This window comes from Buteo buteo, chromosome 18 (assembly GCF_964188355.1).
Source record: "Buteo buteo chromosome 18, bButBut1.hap1.1, whole genome shotgun sequence".
In the NCBI taxonomy this organism is placed as follows: domain Eukaryota; kingdom Metazoa; phylum Chordata; class Aves; order Accipitriformes; family Accipitridae; genus Buteo; species Buteo buteo.
Window position 1 is genome coordinate 2,282,386 of NC_134188.1, and position 19,903 is coordinate 2,302,288.

The 19,903-nt window shown below is 36.2% G+C and overlaps 1 protein-coding gene across 2 annotated transcripts in view; it reads right to left on the minus strand.

Moving 5' to 3' along the window:
- Positions 1-19,903, minus strand: part of NBEA (neurobeachin) — a 510,817-nt gene that overhangs the window by 393,911 nt on the left and 97,003 nt on the right. For both annotated transcript variants that reach the window (XM_075050577.1, XM_075050576.1), the window contains exons 3-6: positions 15,049-15,149; positions 14,701-14,796; positions 11,735-11,856; positions 892-1,018 (exon numbers count right to left, since the gene is read on the minus strand). In XM_075050577.1, coding sequence (XP_074906678.1) covers positions 892-1,018; positions 11,735-11,856; positions 14,701-14,796; positions 15,049-15,149 — 446 coding nt within the window. The remainder of the gene's footprint in view (positions 1-891; positions 1,019-11,734; positions 11,857-14,700; positions 14,797-15,048; positions 15,150-19,903) is intronic.

Consider the following 19,903-nt stretch of genomic DNA (forward strand, 5'->3'; position numbering starts at 1 on the left):
GCTTTATACATCCCTGAGTAATATGCTAGACAAAGACATTACTATGTTTTAAAAAAACACAAATGACCTCAAAGCTACATGACAGAATTAGAATTGGTGATTTCGAATCACAAACACATACCAAGAAAAATAGCAGAACATAAAGCTGATGAGTGTACAATGGCACTCTCTCCCCAAGAGATTTGTTTCTCAAAACAAAACAAGCACTGAAATTCAATATACAAATTCTAAGACCATAAAAAAAGAAATGAGCACCACAGCAAAATATATACAAGGCTGCTATCAATGACAAACACATAATGCTTGCTGTACGGAAAAGTCAATTCTTCAGTCAACTAACTGAAATATTGAAGCCAGCAGAATGATTGTTCTCCTAGGACTACTAGGCATACAGTAGAAATGAACACTATTATGATCTGGAGAAATAATCAAGATTTACTATGAAAAATGAGAAATCCCAAACCACCACTGATATAGAAGAAAGTTCAGAGCCTTATATCCCCCAGCAACAGATAATGAAACTCTAGCGCTGCCAGCAAAATTGTTCCAGACATTGGCACCAAAGTTACTAAGTACACAATGTTCAGAAATAGAATGATGACCTTTTAAACATAAAATACAACCATTTTACAAATAGTCAAAATTCTTCTCTATCTGAAGTTAATTAAGCAGTATTTTAAAAAACAAGTTGACTTTATAGAAGTGTTACTTTATAAATTATTACATTTTTATTGAATTGATTCTGGTCTGTAACTGACCATCAAAGAAGCTACTTATAAAATTGAAATTATTAGTAACACTATGGCACTAAAGGGATTTTAGCCCTTCATCCCAGAAGCACTTTGTCACATTTTCAATGTTTTTCTTTATTGTAAATACCACTTTGCTTACCTTGCGTGGCTGAAAGTCATACTTCACACAGTGCTGGAAACCTTTGCCTTTTGACTTCAATGATGTAACTATTAAGCAGTTGCCAACAAAATGAGCAGAATACCCAACACCTTTGCTAGTGCGGAAACTGAAAAGAAAGAATTATTAATGAAATTGGAAAAAGGGGAATTATTGTGTAATAAAAAGGTCCAAATATTACTTTAAATTGCCATGAGAAAGAAAAGAAAATAGTACCTGGAACAGTGAACTTAATTTCCTTTATATCTTCTCTCCCCACCATTTCTTGGGGTGGGGACCTACTAACCTTCATCATTTACTTTATTCCAGGCTACATTCTGAAAATCAGTACTTTTTTTTTTTCCTTTACAAAAATCCAAGATGGTAAATATCGTACCTATCAGGTTTTTCCCTCAATTTCCTAATTCATCAACACTGAAAATAACATATCTGATTTAAGCTGTAAAGAAAAATCCATCACAGAACAAATGTGAGATGCCTTGCAATTTTATGGGGTTCGGAGAACAGTGTGGCCTGTATGACTCACAAATTTGGATTCAAGGTAATTACTATGCACAAGAATTATTTCTGTTTCAAGACTTATGATTTAGTTAGGCTAACGATCTATGAAATTTTAATCATCTGAGTTGTGGATTTATTTTCATTTGTCAAATTGATAAAGGACTATAATTTTAACAAAGTATGTTTAGTAAGAGTTTCCAGCTTTCTTGTGACAAATATCATGAAGACAGATAATGCAGAAAGCTCGGACATTTCTCTACTTATATTTGAAATCAAAATAATTGTAAAAAGAAATTCTGGACTTCTTAAAAAAACATTTTGCAAAGGTAGCTGGTGGAAATTCATGAATGATGTTATAGAGAGCATTTTTAAAAAGGGAAGTCCGTATCCACAGCTATGTCACTTATTCCCTTCTGAAAAGCTAAGTACAATAATGAGAAGTCTGCTATCATTAGTATGGAGCTCACTTTGTAAAGCTTTTAGTCTTTTTTTTTTTTCCTTAAACTTGTTACCAATCAGGTTATGAAAATAACCAATGGCTGAAATACAAGGTCTAAATGGTATACTTCATCCATAAATTCTGAAATGAAGCTTTGCAAGTATAAGAAAAAAAAGACACTACTAATTTTGAATACTTGTATATACTCCTTGTCCTGGTTTCAGCTGGGATAGAGTTAATTGTCTTCCTAGTAGCTGGTACAGTGCTATGTTTTGAGTTCAGTATGTGAAGAATGCTGATAACACTGATGTTTTCAGTTGTTGCTCAGTAGTGTTTAGACTATAGTCAAGGATTTTTCAGCTTCTCATGCCCAGCCAGGGCACCTGACCCAAACTGGCCAACGGTGTATTCCATACCATGTGACGTCCCATCTAGTTCAGGAACTGGGAAGGGGGGGGGCAGGGATTCGCCGCTCGGGGACTGGCTGGGTGTTGGTCGGCGGGTGGTGAGCAATTGCCCTGCGCATCATTTGTACATTCCAATCCTTTTATTACTACTGCTGTCATTTTATTAGTGTTATCATTATCATTATTAGTTTCTTCTTTTCTGTTCTATTAAACCGTTCTTATCTCAACCCACGAGTGTAGGGTTCAATTATATAGAACTTAGTTATCGGGCCTGAAAGTAGCTCATGGTCACAAGAGTGTTCCAGACGCCTTTAGAAGGCTTTGAACAGACTAAACAAGATAGAAGAAGAAAGATCCCAATTAGAAAAACACAGGTGCGCATTCCACGATAAAGGGAACTTGGCACAAACAACCTCAATTCAAGGACTTATCTCGACCAATTGGACTAAGACAAGCCTTGCATGCTCTAATTAATACGGCCAATTATGTCCTATGTTTATGCGCGTGTATAACTAACCTTTTCTTACGTCTGTGCACGTGGACAGTACCGATGTAACCAATCACCATTTATGCTTGTGCGTGTGGACACCAAATGCTTGCATGCAGCAACCAATTAGAATTTCTAAACAACTTATAGAATTGTATAAAAATGATCGGTTAAGCTCAATAAACTACTACTTTTGATCATCATATTGGTGTTCCATCATCCGGACCCCAGATGGATTAACCCTAAACCCTACAACCCACGAGTTTTACTTCTTTTCCCGATTTTCTCCCCCATCCCACTGGATGGGGGGGGAGTGAGTGAGCGGCTGCGTGGTGCTTAGTTGCTGGCTGGGGTTAAACCACGACACTCCTGTAGCCCACTAATTAACACCTTCTCAGTTCCTTAATGCAGGTGACTTATAAAATAATTTTGTATTATTACAATAATGATGCTTTAAATTGTTTCATTGTTGTAACATTTTCATCAAACACTTTAACTAGGTTTTTCCTAGTAACATTAAGAGGTGAAAGGCACAGGCAAATACTAAGTTCAGATTTCATCTTACTTAATTGCTGCTGAAATTCTACACCTTTCACCTACCCCACTACACAAATACAATCTTGATTTTAATATGAAAAAAACTGCATAGTTATAGACCTAATTCCATCTTCAGAAGCTTACAGTTAAATCTCTATGTGTATTTTACTGAAGGAGAGAATCAGATTTTCCTCTTTCCTCACTGTCAAAAATACAGCTGATAAACCATGACCTTCTGAAAAAAAGAAACACATTACAAGACAGGTGGTGGGACTAGACCCTGAGGTGGTCAGAGCTCAGATGTTCTCCTGTGAGGGAATTTTTAAAGGAGGTCAAAAAGAGGAATTCAAATTCTCAAATTCTAGAAAGCCACTTTTGTTACAATTAATTAGCATACTTAAATGTGGAAAACAGAGTGATCAGGCTAAACAGAACAGGAATAGTAACATCTATAGACGACTCTTCTCCGCCCTAACGGGTCCTTGCACAGAGGTCCTTACTTCCAGTCTTGAGTTCAGTCATCTTACGAGCTGCAGTATAATATGCCTCATGATCTCTGATCATTGGTTGGCCCCAAGACATGCCTTGGTTTGCTCTTTCCCTTTAGCAACTTGTTAAGGTGCTGCAGAAGCTTTATTTTCCCAAATTCAGGCTGTGGTTTCCTCATTCTTCTATCTACCTCTATACGTCGTACACAATTCTCTCTCCCCTCAAGCTGCTGCACTGGAAAGGATCATTATTCCCTGCCACAGCCCTTTGTACAGGCTTCCACACAACCCTCCTTGCCAAAAAAGGGCACACGCTTTAATAAATCTAAAAAATCCTCTTTAAATAAACCTAAGATATAATCTAAGAATGAAGAGAAAAATTACATACTTTCCATCACCACTGACCTCAACAGTGAAGACAATTTATAACACCGCCATTCCCCTGCGTCTTTTTAAGACTATTTTTAACACGGATCAATGATGCATTAACATGGATTTCAATGATCTGGCTTCCACAATGACCCCATAGGCAGCTACACCGCACAATAAAAGGCACAGTGAACAGCCTCACAGGAAGGTATTACTCATATAGGTATATAACCTGCATTACCCATATAGACAAATAACATGCACGACCACAGTACTGAATTTTGTACAATAACATGAAGGTTAAAAACGTTAAAATACAGCTTTTACAGTAAGAACAACTGAGTGTGTTGTGGGCTAGTGTGAAACTTTCATTTACCTCCTTGGGGCTTTATGCCATTCAAAGAACTTTGCGCCAGGTAGTTGCATCTCTCACAATGCCAAATTTGTTTCTCAGCAACGTCATATCTATAAGCTAAAATGGTTTTGGCTAACAGAATCCTATTCTGAAGGATATTGAAAAAAATACACAGATTCACTATGTTCTGACATATGGTGTACTATTATTTGATTAGAGATGTCAAATATTCTTTTTTTTTTAAATTACCAGCAGCCAATCATTGTAAATACCATCATGTTTTTACCTGATAAAACATTATTAAAATTGTGTAAAATGCATCCTACCACTTTGAACAGGAGCTAGTAAGCATTTTGGTATACACTGAGAACACTCTGGGGAAAAAAAAAAGAAAAAAAAAAAGAATGGTTCTTGAAGAAATGCCTACACCTTTAAAATTTTTCCCTTTCCTACCTGCCCCCCCCCTCCCCCAGTTACTGGGCTGATTTTGCCACCATTATGGTCAAACCAGGCTGTTCTTGAAATTTTAATCACTGAATTGCCCTTACACGTGTAACTTGCGGGAGTTCAGCATATGAAGACAAGAAAGCAATGAAATGATGAAAAAATAGCTCATTTCTTAGCAGGACTCTTCTCTTCATCTTGGAATAGAACAAATGATTTTCTGACCATGAAGCTTAGCCAAGATTTTACTTTTTTCTGCCCAAACGAATTAGCATTCTAATACAACAGTAGCTGAGAAACTGAGAGCTCAAATATGTTCTCTGTTTACCTCAACATTATAATATACAGATTATGTTAATCCTCACATTTTATTTCTTGCCAAAGGTAAAGTATGCTAGGACCGGTCTCTAGGATACTGCACAGAAATTCTCTTACCAATTACCTACACATGCAGAACTCGCCACATCCAAAAATGAAATGCACAGAGACAACGAGAGCAGTGCTGTCAACACCCATATGGTTTTACGAGCCTTTAACTACCTCCCATAGCAGCTGGTATACAATTTTACTACAGATCGTTCATAAACCCCTTATAGTTATGTTTCATTTCAGCAAGTTTCTCAAAGCAGCTACTGGATGTTATTATACTTCAATAGCAGGTAAGCGTTCCTCCATCCACTGGTGAAACTGTTTAGTGATTCCAGTTTCTTTAGCTTAGGATTTTATGAGCAATTTAACATATGATCATAGTGCTGAGATTGAGAAGATATTAATTCATTCTTGCCTGAAGAAAAAAAAGAAGTTCTCTTTTCTACTAACTTTGGAATTCCATTATGTACTTTTGCATCTGTTCTGCATTATCTCTATTATTATTAGCTCTAGAGAAGGACTGAAAAGTCTACATGGCTTGCTTTGTGGCTTTTTTTTGAGGGGGGGAGGAGGTTGGGTTTTCTTCCTTGTCCCTACACATCAGTAAAAATAAAATTTAGAATGCTCTTTCAGAAGTTTTAGCCATTCTTCCATTAAATGGTTGTGGAAGCACTTGGAAGTTTTAAGGACATAACCAACAATTATGACAATCGAGCTTCAGTTCACCCTCTAATTCTTTTACAAAGCCCAATACACAATTTGAAAGAAAGCATCTCTTAAAAAAAAACCAAAACAAAACACAAAAAAACCCCACCAAAACCCCAGTCTTATAGCTGGATTGATTTTATCTAATTCCAGGCTTTACTTAGAAGTAATGTCACCCCATTTCCTTTTTTAGCAGAAACAAGTATAGAGATTTAGAAGATGGAGACCTCCCAGTTGACTGCCGTTAAGGTTAGCCCTAAATTCCTAAATTTACACTTTCTTTATGACAAAGAATCTAAATCTCATTTTTGAGGAAAATTTTCCAATGCTCTATTACACTGTGATTATTATCATTATACCGTGTCTTATTATAACTGTGATAGTTATTATAACTGTGATAGACCACAGTACTGTGTGTCTAAAAGTTTGGAGTCTCCTATTTCGCTGTCTACCCACTGGAACTCAGATTAAACAATCCATCAAAATCAGATTTTGCATGAATTCTGAAAACAGAAGTCAAGAGCATCCTTATTTCATCACTTTTTATTTTTTTCTTGGAAGGTTTCATTATAAAATGTGTTTTCCAGTGCACAGATCACTCTAGAGTGTTCTCTGAATAGTACCAATTTTTTCCACAGTCTCTTAGAAGTAGCAATCCTTGAGTGTAAATGGCATTCCAGTAATGCTTTTGCCAAGATTTCAGGAAGTGATCACATCACTTTTACTCTCTTCTCTGTTCAGACTATTCTTGAAAAGAACACATTAGCTCTTCCAGCTAAAGCAATGAAAAAGCAGTTTATGGTCAGTTGGTTACCTACAATAACCCTTAACATCCTTCTGTATTTACTGCTTTCTAACATGTAACTACTAATTCCATAAGCATGGCACCCATTCTTCACTGCTAGGCACATGACGTTGGTTTGCTTATACTAAAATTTGTGCTATAGAATTCTGAATCTTACCATTTGAACCTGACCGTTCCGCAACAAAGCTTTCTCCTTATTGTTATTTATAATCCATGCAAATGTCAAAGACTTCTAATTTTCTTCCAGGATTGTCACACTCATTTTGTAATTGGTAAGAAAGCTACAATATGGTCCAATAGAAAAGTATTAATAGACGGTCACTTAGCAGCTGCTCAACATCATCCTCAGAGATAATTAAAATTATTTTAAAAAACCCCAACGAACAAATTGGCTTACATTTGTTGAAGCAGCACTTAGCATTTAGCTAATTACAGAACAGTAGCAGTTCTCCCTCACATCTGGCAAATATGAAAGCATTTCTTTGCTTCCCTTCTCCATTTTTAAGCATCAGTTTTCACATCATGGTCAAGCTGATGTAATGGCTCTCTCCCACCAGAAAGGCCTCTGGTCACTTCTTTCCGCGCTCATTTAAAGCCTGGATCACACCTAAGAAGATGACTGGGAATAGCCAGCATGGATTTACAAATTGGAAATCATCCTCAATCAAACCGATAGCCTTCTACAATGAGACGACTGGCTCTGAGGATGCAGACGAAAGCTGTGGATGCTTATCCTGACTTTCTAGCAAGATCTTTCAACACCGTAATAACCTTAAAGACAAACTAACGAAGAATGTGCTACATAAATGGATGGTGAGGTGGTCTGAAAACTAACTGAACTGCTGGGCTAAAAGCATTGTCATCAGTGGTTTGAGTCCAGTTGGAGGCCAGTTACTATTGGAGTACTCCAGGGGTCAATACTGGGACAAATATTGTTCGGCTCCTTCATTAATAACCTGAATGGTGAGACAGAGTGCACCTTCAGCAAGCTTACAGATGACACAAAATTGGAAGGAGTAGCTGATATACCAGAAAAGTGTGCAGTCATTCAGCAGGTTGGCGAAACGGGCCAACAAGAATCTCACGAAGATCAACAAAGGGACGTGCAAAGTCCTGCCCCTGAGGAGGATCTGCCCCAAGCACCAGTATATGCTGGGTACCGACCAGCTGGAAATCAGCTTTGCAGGAAGGGACCTGGTGGTGCGGGTGGCCAGTAAGTTGACCGTGGGCCAGTAATTCACCCTCGTGGCAAAGGCAGCCAGCGGTACCTGGAGCTGCGTTAGGAAAAGCATCGCCAGCAGGTTGAGGGAGGGGATCCTTCCCCTGCCCTCAGCACTGCAGAGACCACGTCTGGAGCTCGGCGTCCAGTTCTGGGCTGCACAAGGAAGACATGGACATACCAGACTGAGTCCGGAAAAGGACCGAATGATCAAAGCCTCTGACGCATGAGAAGAGGCTGAGATATGGGACTGTTAAACCTGGAGAAGAGAAAATGAGTATAATTACCCGACAGGTGGGGAGTAAAGAAGACTGAGCCAGAGACTTCTCAGTGATACCCACTGAAAGGACAAGACGCAACGGACTCAAATTGAAACCGATAAACTTTTTCATTGTGAGGGTGGTCAAAGACTGGTACAGGTCTCCTGATGGGGATGCAATGTCTCCATTTGTGAAGATATTAAAAAACCTGACTGGAGAAGGTCCTGCGGAACCTGTTCTAGCTGATGTTTCTTTCAGCACCTCTCTTTCAAATCAGAGTCCTCTTTGAAGTTGTGCATGCTACTAAGTTATTGCTTTCAAAATAAAGATTGTTTAAAAGACAGATGACTTTTAAGAAGAAACTATGAAGAAAGAGTTAATGTATATGCCACATTTTTCACCTAGTTCAACAGAAAGATATTACATGCCAAAAAAGCACATTGGAAGAAAATAAATCTTTGCTTTGGTATCTTTCTCTTGGTGGTGGTTGCGTGTGACTCAACCTTTCACGTAGCAAAGTCTAAAATCTGCATAAAGAAGTTTACATGGATGATTTAGTTGGAATATTTTTCTTGTCTTTAATTATTAATTATGGCTTGGTTTAAGACACTATATAAAAATGACAAGTATTTGCATTGTTCCTAATTTCCTTCTGCGTTTGGCATATTCAGTTTCCCTTATGTGTATTTACAATTACACAGCCTCAATTTTGGCAATGGATTTCTGTGAAACTGACTTCTTTCTGCAGCTCATATGAAGCACTTGCAAAGTTCCACCTTGTTAGTCACAGAAGTTTTATTTCCCACTCTTGATAAATACTTTCCTTTTACATATATTCCATAACAAGCGGTAACATAAGAAAGTGAGACACTCAACTATAATTAAAGATTTGCGCTTGCAAGTGTGTGTGTGTGTGTGTGTGAGATATGTTGTCACTCATTCAGCATGGATATGCCCAAAGATTACTTAAGAGTCTGTGTGTGCAGCAAAATACCTATGCTTACTAGAGAGGTTATCCTTTATGCACTACAATATGAGAGTGGAAACTCCATATGTTTGGGGCTATACTTCCCAGGTTTCCAAGCTGCAGCAACAAAAGATAAAAGAGATTATTTTGGCATGTTCTGGGTTATGGAAAAAAAACCAAACCCATGAAAACAAAGAAAAGCACACATCAACCATGAGGAAAGATAAACGCAGAAAAAAAAAATATTTTCTTACTCCGCTAGACTCTTTATGGTAATCAATCTAATAAACAGATATTGTATTAAGTTACTTATTATAGGTAAATCATACTGTCAATAGACATTTTTTAAGCTAACATGGAAATGTTATCGTTGTACCTAATAAGAAGTATGTTAACATATATATATTCTTTAGAGTATGTTAAGGTGAGACCTAGAATTCTTTTGAAGGAAGAAATTCAGGTTTCTTTGATAACTGGAAGGACAGCTTTGTGGGGTTTATTCATTCACATGTTCAAAACCAACCACTCTAATCAAGGAAAATCTGTTTATTAAAGACAGATATCTGAGTATACAAATCAGTTATTCTAATTATTCTAAGCTATACCACTTCTTTGTAGCAAAGTGAATATAGGCCAGAGGAAAGGTCTAAATCAATATACTTAAAAATGGAACCAGAATTAAATTCCCTCTGACTCAGACAAATATGAGGTATCCATAAATATCCAGGAAAGTTTAACATGGAGAATTTTAAACTATTTCAGTGCAAAAAAATATGTTAAAAAGCATGCTCAAAAATCTTAGAATTCAGTAAGAATTGTAATCACATCATAATAAACATCAGAACTACCTCACAGCAAAAAAACATGTATAAAAAAAAAATAATAAAACATCTGAAGTTATTCTAACCTAATGCCATTGCTGCTTCTGTATTATATAGGAATCAGAAGGAATCATATTCATCATTCAGGCTAAAGGTCTTTCTACACTATTAACCATAAGAAAAGCAGCATATATCATAGGCTCTGCAACTTTCGAGTATGCTTTTCCTGTTCTGAGGCAATAACAAATTCTCAAATCAAATACACCACCTAAAGTTGTCAATTCTGAAACGTAAATTCTGGCTGAGAAAGAAATGATCACGTTAAATTCCTGTATGCGTGTTCAATCCTATAATTGCATTTGTTATTGTCCTTGACAGACTGAAAAAATAAATAAAATATAGATGATACTAATAAATATAGCTATACCCAACAGCTTGAAAAAATCTCCATAGTAAAATAACTATAGCACTTAGCAGAAAATGGACATATGGAAAAGCATTATCCCAGATGGTAATTTAGAGAAAAATGTATTTTTTTATTTTCTTCAGAATAAACTAAATTATTTTTAATCAGATATTTGTTCCGTAAAAAATATGAATTATTTTTGTTTTCCAAGTAAACACACAGTAAGATTTTTATGTATTATAGTACAAGTACCTTCCTGAGACCACATTTGCTGGTCCTCTCCTCAACTGATACTAAAAACTTCTACTCTTTAGACTACCTGGAATCGCTGCAAAGTGAGAAACATTACTTTTGGTTACTTTCCTCCTTGTGCTACTCCTGTTTTCCTGAGCTGCTAAAACTTGATAGATCTTGCTTATGTCCAAGCTGTCTGCACAGCTGATATACAGTTTTTAAAAATATGAGAACAGGTAAGTGTACTAAATAGCAAATACATAAAGAATGAAGAAATGCTAAAGAAGTTACCAGCATGTTCTGACGCAACAGAAGGTTCCTTATTTTCCTCATTCCTTTTTTTCTTCAACTAAGACAACCATACTTGATCAGATATGTACTTAATTTCTGAAGTGAAAAAACTTTTTTCATGATTGACCAATAGAATAAACATTTTTACTATTATAGCATAATTTCTAAATACCAGAGGGCTTTATTAAGGATGTAATGATTATTTCTATTTTTATCACAACAGCAAACCTAGAGTAAACTAAAATTGCCTCTCCTGCAATTAATGTACTATGAAATATAGCTTCCATTTTTGGGAACAGGTGATCGGTGAGCCATTTTTATATTCACAGATCTACTTTCTATTACCTCTAGCTAACATGCAGACTGCGCTCTAACAGATTTGTTTTGTAGTACTGACATCAGCCAAGAAGCTTAAACAGGAAATATGACAACATTCTCAGTTTACAGCTCTAAGAAATCATATCTTTTAAAATTCCTGAACAAACCACCACACTAGATTTTATGGTTTACCTACAAGGCACATGTCTTGCATCCATGGATGTATAAATTGCAAAGCAAAAAGGACAGATGACTTTGTAAGAGTTTGTATACAGTAAGCAGCCATTAAAATCTGCAGATATTTGGGGGGAAAAAGCATGGCAGAAACTAGAAACAATGAGAAAGATTAACTGTTATTAGGAAGCCAAAACAAACCATAACTGGAGCATTGCAAGTTACTTACCAGTAGAGATAGGGTTTATCCTTATCTACATTGATATTGTTTAGTGGATCCATACGAAACCAGGTGTTAAGAGTAAACCCATTTTGATAAGGCCACTTAGCAATAGGAGGCAATGCAATTGCCTGGAAGGGAAAAAAAAAAAGTGGAAACAGCAAGTCAAAAAATTAATTTTTTGAGAAGTATTGTTAAAGGTAATGCCTTTCTAAAATCCTGGCATTCCAGATCTGCAGATCTGCTTTAACTTTCAAATATTAAAGATGACTATAACTGCCCCTTCCCCTTCAAACAGTGCTTTTGAATAAAACTCATTTGTTTTCCATCTATTTGAAAATACTTTAATTTTTAACTACATAAACTCTACCAATAGAGGACATGCAATTAAATTTGTGAATAGGCATTATTAAGAGAAAATAATAGAAAAATTACTTCTGCAGAAATTAAACTACAAATTCAGCTTTCAGTAAGTATTCATCTCATCAGCAGACTTCAATATTAAGATCAAATAATCTCAACAGATAGTACAATAGAGATTCACTGTGAAAACTACAGTATAAAAAAAGTTGTTCTCTGCGGTTGAAGAGCACTATCAGGTTTTTCTCCTCTGAACACTTAGTAAGGTAAGAGACTGAAAATTTTACCCCCATTCTCAGTTAAACACATTAATAGTAAGGCATGGCTTGGGAACAAATTTGATTTTTCAGTATTTTATTTTTATGGGCTGACTGATGAAGAGGTTTCAGAGAACTCTTTATCCCTGGACAAGGCCCGGAATACCTGATCTAACTTTGAAGTTAGGCACTCTTTAGGGAGGACATCAGCCCAGAAGAACTTCAGAGGTCACTTACAAAGTCAGTGTTTTCTATGATACCACTAAAAGATAAAATGTTTCTTCCCCTCGGTATGGTAACTATACAGAACATTTTAAATTTTAAAAATTTAATTTTAAATTTTAAATTTTTAAAGTGGTAATTTTAAAAAATTAAGAAAATAATTTTTAAAAATTAAAATTTAAGATTTTAAAAAATAAGCAATTAAATGTTTGTAAACAGGAAAAGAGCTGCTTGATGGCAAACGGGAACAACACCCAGGAATAGTACTGCCACCACAATAGAGTGACTAAGGTGCTGCTTATACAGGCTGGCAGAGATGTAACACAGTACTGGGAAGGGCCCTTCTGTTGGGATAGTGAAGCAGCTCCCACCAGCAGATCAGCCGACTGGTCCAGTAGACTCTTGGCTCTCTCATATTGCCACTCAAGTCTTGGTTATAGAAGGAGGATGCACCCTACTTTAAAGAGGGTCAATCCAATATTTATCATGCCAAGTAATCATTATGCTGTTTCTCTGTCTGATGTCATCACTGTGCATCACACCTGAAATGTGAACTCAGTGCTAGTAAACTAGGTCCTATCCAGTCTCTTTCTTCTAATGAAGTGCTTTGGGTTTGGGGTCATTTTATAAGTAATTGCCCTTGACCCACTTCAGAGGATGACTCCTCTCCAGAACTACACAGTGTAATCCAACATGCTCTACTCAAGAAATGTAAAATTGAAACTCATATTTGCATATGCACAATCAATGATAAGCAGTACGTGAAACAAGATCCTAACCAAGGCAAGAGAAACGCCTATTGTGCATTTCAATCAAGAAACTTTATGCTACTATAATCGATGCACCTCTTTGGACAGGGAGGAATATTTGAAATTCTTCCCCTGCAAAACTTTTTTTGAAGCTTTGATACAAAATTAAATTTAAGAGAGACATTTCATCAGGGTTTCCCTCTGAAGCCCAGAAATGTGAAAGGAGTCTGTGTTGTTGTAGACATTCATATTCTGCAACAGCTGTCTTGCTGCTGTATGTACTTTTACGAGAGGTTAACTGTGGTTTTAATTTAGCAACAGCAAATGAAACTCTCTCTTTCAAAACTCAGTAATTAATTCCTTACACAATCTGCCCTGTGCATTTTGCTGACACATCTGTTTGTGCAGCTGAATATCAAACAAGATCAAGGAAGTGATCTAGCCAAAAATAACCTAGGTGAAAACCAGTGATTTTCAGGCAGTTTATTTCCCTGATGCAATCTGCCATACCAACAGCTGTATTCACAAAGAACAGGAGGTGGTGGTTTATGCCTGAAGAAAACTACCAGTGCTATTGAGGAAACACAAGTAGAACAGCCCCAGAGAAGGTCCTACCACCCTTCATGCACTGGCATAAAAAGACAGGGATCTCAGGATTACTCCCCCTTAAAAGATTCCAAGTTCTACCATGAGCTTATATTATTCCATACCACAATGGCAAAGTGAATCTCAACTCCGGATTTCTCATTTTTAAGCATTTGTATTTACTGCCTTAATAATCATATTTATAAACCTGTATACAATATTTGAACTTATTTGTCGGTTTTTCTGAACATACATGCAGTGAATGGAAGAGAGAATAACTATTTGAGAAGGTTTAGAAAGGAATACAATTTCATCACCGTGGGTTATCTCAAAAAGTAAAGCCAAAAGAAGACTGCATTTATATCACTGCCTTGAGGGAAAGGAAACAGCTGATGGAGCTCAGACAAAAAGAAAACGATATAATAAAATCTATGACTAAGCTGTCACTGTAAACTGTGATGACATGGACAAGCTCATCTCTATATTTTCCTCAAGCTCCTGCTTTATATAATATCAATTACATTTTTCAAATAAAATAACACTGTTATCAGAATTTTCAGGTTTCACTTTTATGATAACTTCCCCCCACAAAAACCTGCTATTTGACATTCCATCCCCACAAGTGCAACTGCTCAACACTACAACTACCTTGCAAACCTATGGAAGGCAAGGTCTACTGTACTCAGCATGTATATCCCCTCTCGTTTCCTTTTCAAGAATTTCTGAAACCAAATGAAAGGAAATGCAAATGAGAAGCAATTTATTTGTTCCTCAAGTTGTAGTATTTTGGTTGAAAACTTACTGCAGCACTACAGCCTGGGAAGTTGAAAAAGGTATCAGGCCCATGTCTCTGTGGCATCTGATTAAGGACTGATAATAGTTTAACCGCATGTCTTGGCTGTGAACACAAGAAAATTGCACAAAAGTCAATACAACCATTTTTGTACTCTCTAGGCTACAACGGAAACTGGACGGTTTTCAAACAACACAGCAAATTAACTCTAAAGTAGTTAGCAAAAATACTTCATAAACATATGTTCAATCAACATGAAAAAAAAAAAAATCAAGTTTATATGTCCCAGGAGACAATTTATGTTAACTTCAGGCTCTAATGGAATGACACTTAATGCTTTATCTGATCACAGCTTACCCAGATTCCATTTTCGCCTCGAAGCATGCTGAACAAAAGCTTCAACTCTTTGACAGTGATGCTGTAGCTGGCAAGAACCCCCAACATATCAACTAGAAGATCTTCAAAGGAAAATAAAGTTATTCTGAACTCTGTATTTCATTGTTTGGACAAAAAAGCTGAAAAAGTTAATACCTTTAAAAGTAAGTGTATTCACAAATTCTAAAAATCAAACTTAGTTGCCTTAAATATTTTACAAAGGATATTCTCAATGTTTTACTTATTTTAGAAATATATTTACATACGCAGTTTTAGATTTTGTGTCACACTTTGAACAAAGTATCTACTAAATTTATGAAGAGTTCTTCCCATTTCACAACATTCATCATACATTATGAACTTCTTGCTTGCTCCTTTCTGTTACATGTTTTTGGGATAATGGTTTCTTCTTTCCTCTGAAGTTAGTATTTTTCAAAAATTTCTGACCTAAATGATGCTTGACATTATTCTTGAACTTAAGTACAGCACCTTATACTGAGGATTTGTATGGTTCCCACAGTTTTGATACAGTGATAATGCTTCCAATTTTTACCAGAATGAAAGGTGGGGGACGGGGACGGGGACACACACCAAAAAACCACACACAAAAAACCCTCACAAAATCATAGTGAGAAAACAATAAAAGACCACAATAAAAAGAAGGGATCAAAATTGCTAATGAATTTATGTAATATAACTTTCATTAAAACATCTCAAAACCCATAAATTTTTAAAGTAATAGCATTACATAGCATGCCTTTCAGAGAATATCAGGTTTACAATTACAGCTAGTGCTTGGATCTTTATTTTAAAACACAGAATTTCATTTTAAAAATTTGTTAGCTTGTGGGATGCTGGACCTTGCCTTATACTCCACACTTTCTTCTGGAATAAAATGCACTACTAAGAATTACTACTTCCTCTAGCAGGAGGAAAAACAATTTGCTTATCTTCACAGATGTGGCATAAGAAATTTAATTCAGAGATAAAGCAGTGAAGTACAGAGTTTCCAAAACAAAAAAGCTATGACACAATAGAATCAGCATTAACAAGCTTTTTTCCATCTGCTCAACAATCAGAAGATTCCCCCCATAAAACTTGTAGAAGACAAGAATAAGCTTATATCTTATTTGCAGGACTACATGTTCTCCTTGTTCATTAGTGAAAGGATGACTCTTACAGCTGCTGACAAAGAATAGTCTTAAAAAGCATCCATCCTTTTCAGGACATTCTGCATTGGTATTTTGTTTTAAAACAAACTTTCTCTCTGCAAATCCCTACGTATATACTTTTGAGTAAAACCATCAATACCTATTTAACTTGTTCTACTATGAAGCCAACCTCTGGTCCTCAGGAAGCAAAAGGCACGTGTGAAGAATGAAATATCATTTAATTTACAGGAGACATAGTAAGCTCTTCAGTGAGTGAAACTGCATGTCAGGAAGGGCAAAAGAAAAACACTGTAACTTGCAGACATTTTCACCATAAGATCTGAATATATTCCTAACGTTCAAGTATAGACTTTTTCCCCCCCTTTCTTTAAAGGAAGGTTTTATTTAATCTTTCCTTTAAAATTAGTGCCACATTGTATTTGTGACAGAATTTCCTAAGGGAAAGCAAAATAAAGCTAAGACAACTAAACCCCCTTGTCTTTGACGATGGTGAATTCTATGACCCAGCTCCTCCTCTAGTACCTCCAAGCATCTGTCCCCTTCACTGTAGTGTCTCCAACCTGCCGTGTGAAGCTGGCAGTGATCACACATATTGTATGTGATGAAAAATTGAGAACAGTAACACACTGAAAACTCAGAAAGGGAAATCAGCACTAGTGAATACCAATCTCTGGCTGAGTATTTCCCAATTCTTGTTTTGTAGTCTTAGTTTGCTTTTTAGATCAAGCTACTTCAAATTTTGCTTCCTTTACACAAAGTGTGTAGAAGCAAAGTTGTTTGGTGAAAAACAGAACATCATTAAAAAAAATCTTCTAACATAGATGACAAAAATGTAAATTAATACAGTCAAACACAGAAATGATTGACAGATTTTTAAAATTACTAAACATGTGCTGCTGTGTTTCATTGTTATAGCCCTGCAATACCTTACGGCACAGAAAATTTCTTTTTTCTACTGAAGATGTTTAGATGTGTAGAAGTACATAATTTTAAATAATGAATAAAACATTGATGGAGAGAAATAAATGTAAGCTCCCTAACAACATAACTCTGGGTAAAACAAAGAGCTGAAAGATTGAAGCCCAGTAGGTAACAAAAATAAAGCAAAGAACATCTGTGGAAGTCAAAGCACTTAATGCTACTTTAAAATATTGCTGTAACCACCTCTAAAGAAGGTTTGTTTCTTGTTTCAGTATGACAATACTTAAAAAGAACTGTACTCTATTACATAACTTTATTCATTCTTATTAGAAATCTCATGTAAAAGAGTCAGTCCACATCCTAATAATCCACTCATCTATAAACGGACAAAGGTCACAAAACCTACTACAATTGGATTTAATGTTTACTTATTTTTTTTGGTATTAAGTAAGATCACATATATAACTAGTATCTATGATCTCATTTCAGAAACAAGATTGTGTAAAATAATATTAAGTCCAAAAGGAGAAAACAGGCCCTGTTTCTCATTTTTAATGCATTTCTAAAATGCACTGAATGCAACAGATTTTATTTCTGTTAATGGCACCTTCTGACTACTTTCATACTAAGCGATTTATATATGATCTATAAATTAACCAGAAACCTTGAAGGAATGCTTAATTCAGTCATTTAATATGAAAATACAATGGTAAAAGAGCCTGCCTGTCTTTCAAGTAACAATGAGCATATATCAAAATGAATGGTACGGCATTAACTTTAGAAGACATATTAAACAGCATTGGCAACACAACTTCAGGAAAACTACCCTCATCCCTCCTTAACCTTTTAATAACAGACAGCCATGAAATTCTGAATTTTAACTCTTTTGGTGAAGTAAATTAATTTCCACATGTTGGCAATAGAGAATGTGATAATTTTGCAGCGTTTCTTACGGAACCAGTTGAAAGAAATGCTTGTTAACAGCCCCTTAATGACAGAGCACTCCAAACCTAACATCTTTGCTTAAAAACTAGGAACTGTTTCAGTGCTTAAGAATTCAGTTCCAGCAATTTCAGAACAATTACCTACAGCATCACAACAGAACTGCGGGAAATAAAACGGGGCTCAAGGGAGACATATCCCCTGTGTATGAGTTCAGGCTACTTTCTCGTCCACCATTCTGACTCTGAAGTTACTACAGACACACTATCCCAGTCTCTCAGAGCAGATGATCTGCTTCACTACTCATCCTCTGGAAACAGAAAACTGTAAAAAGTGAATCCCTCAAGGAAGATCCTTGGCAGCTGTTAAAAAAAAAAAGTGCCCATCACCTATGCAAATATTTGAGTAAACTTTTCCCCTTAACCATTGATAAAATGGCTGACCATCCCCTGTCTTAGTACAACAGATTATCAGACTGCAAAGACGACTTCTGATATGTGATGCTTCTGGAAAGCAAATTGGAATACAAGTGGCAATGATCCCATTTGGATTGCAACTGAGACTTTCAGAGGTGATTAAGCTTTTATTCTTGACCACAGAATCTGCAAAATCTCAAGAAGTGAGATATTTAAAGTGCTGAGAAGCCTCATGAATCTGATAGTCTTCATCTAGACAGACAAGTTCTTCTCACTGCAAAAGATTGGGTACATGTTTATTGTTGTCTTACTTTCATAAAACCAGAGAAGAGTGGCTTCAGACTTAAGACTGGTCCTGAAAGCATGCTGTCAGAACATAAAACAGAGATTATGCCTGTCTTGTCTATTTAAACCTTATCTAGGTCTAATCACAGCGTTTCACAAAGTAACAAGTGAGATGACCTAAAAATAAACAAACAACTCCCCCCAAAACCAAATAAAAACCAGAAAACCTGCACCCCTTACAGATGATAAAAGCCAATTGCAAAACATTGGGCTGACAGAGTCTTAGCAACTGTTTTGGGAAGAAAGTGGCACTAACTTCCTCAGAGTAAGCACTAACACAGCTCTTGTTCAAAGCATCCTCCCTGAATGTTAAAAACCATTTTGCCACAAAATTTCTTACTTTATTCTCTGGGTTTGGAAAGTTCATAGAAATCTTTGGGGCAAAGCAGTTCTACAGTCATTTGGCGTCAATTATGACCTCAACATCTGCATAACAGATTAGGGAACACAGATACTGCATTAGTTGTCACTCATTTTGTCATCAGGTGCCTACCATTGAGCTAGTTATTATTACATGACCATATTTATTACTTCTGACTTATTACCAACATTGATGCCATTTATAAAAGGGTGGTGACGTGCTTGCAGAAATCAAGAGATAAAAGCAAAATGACAGATTTGGGTGCTTCTGTGTCTTTGTCAGAAAAATTCTCAAAACCCCCACATTCTCATCTGTTTACCATTATCAGAGAAAGACCCTACAAAGCCTGATTCTGTTAAACCCCTCCTCATGATATATAGCAGACTATTCAGATAATTTGACACACATTGCAGAGCTAAAATGCCATCAGAATTCCAATTTTCAGTTTTGATTTTAAATTAAATATGTGCTCTCTTCGTCCATGTAAGTATACAGAAGAGCAAGCTTACTGATGTTTTTTCTGCAGAAGGTCTCTTTCTGAAGTGTGACCACTCTCAAAAAAAGATTAATGGGGTGGAGGCTCCATTAATTTCTTTATTAATGTACTACCCCTGGCTTATATTAATAGTTGTAAATTCAGAGTGATATTTCAGTTCCCAAATGCTCCTGGAAGTCAGATC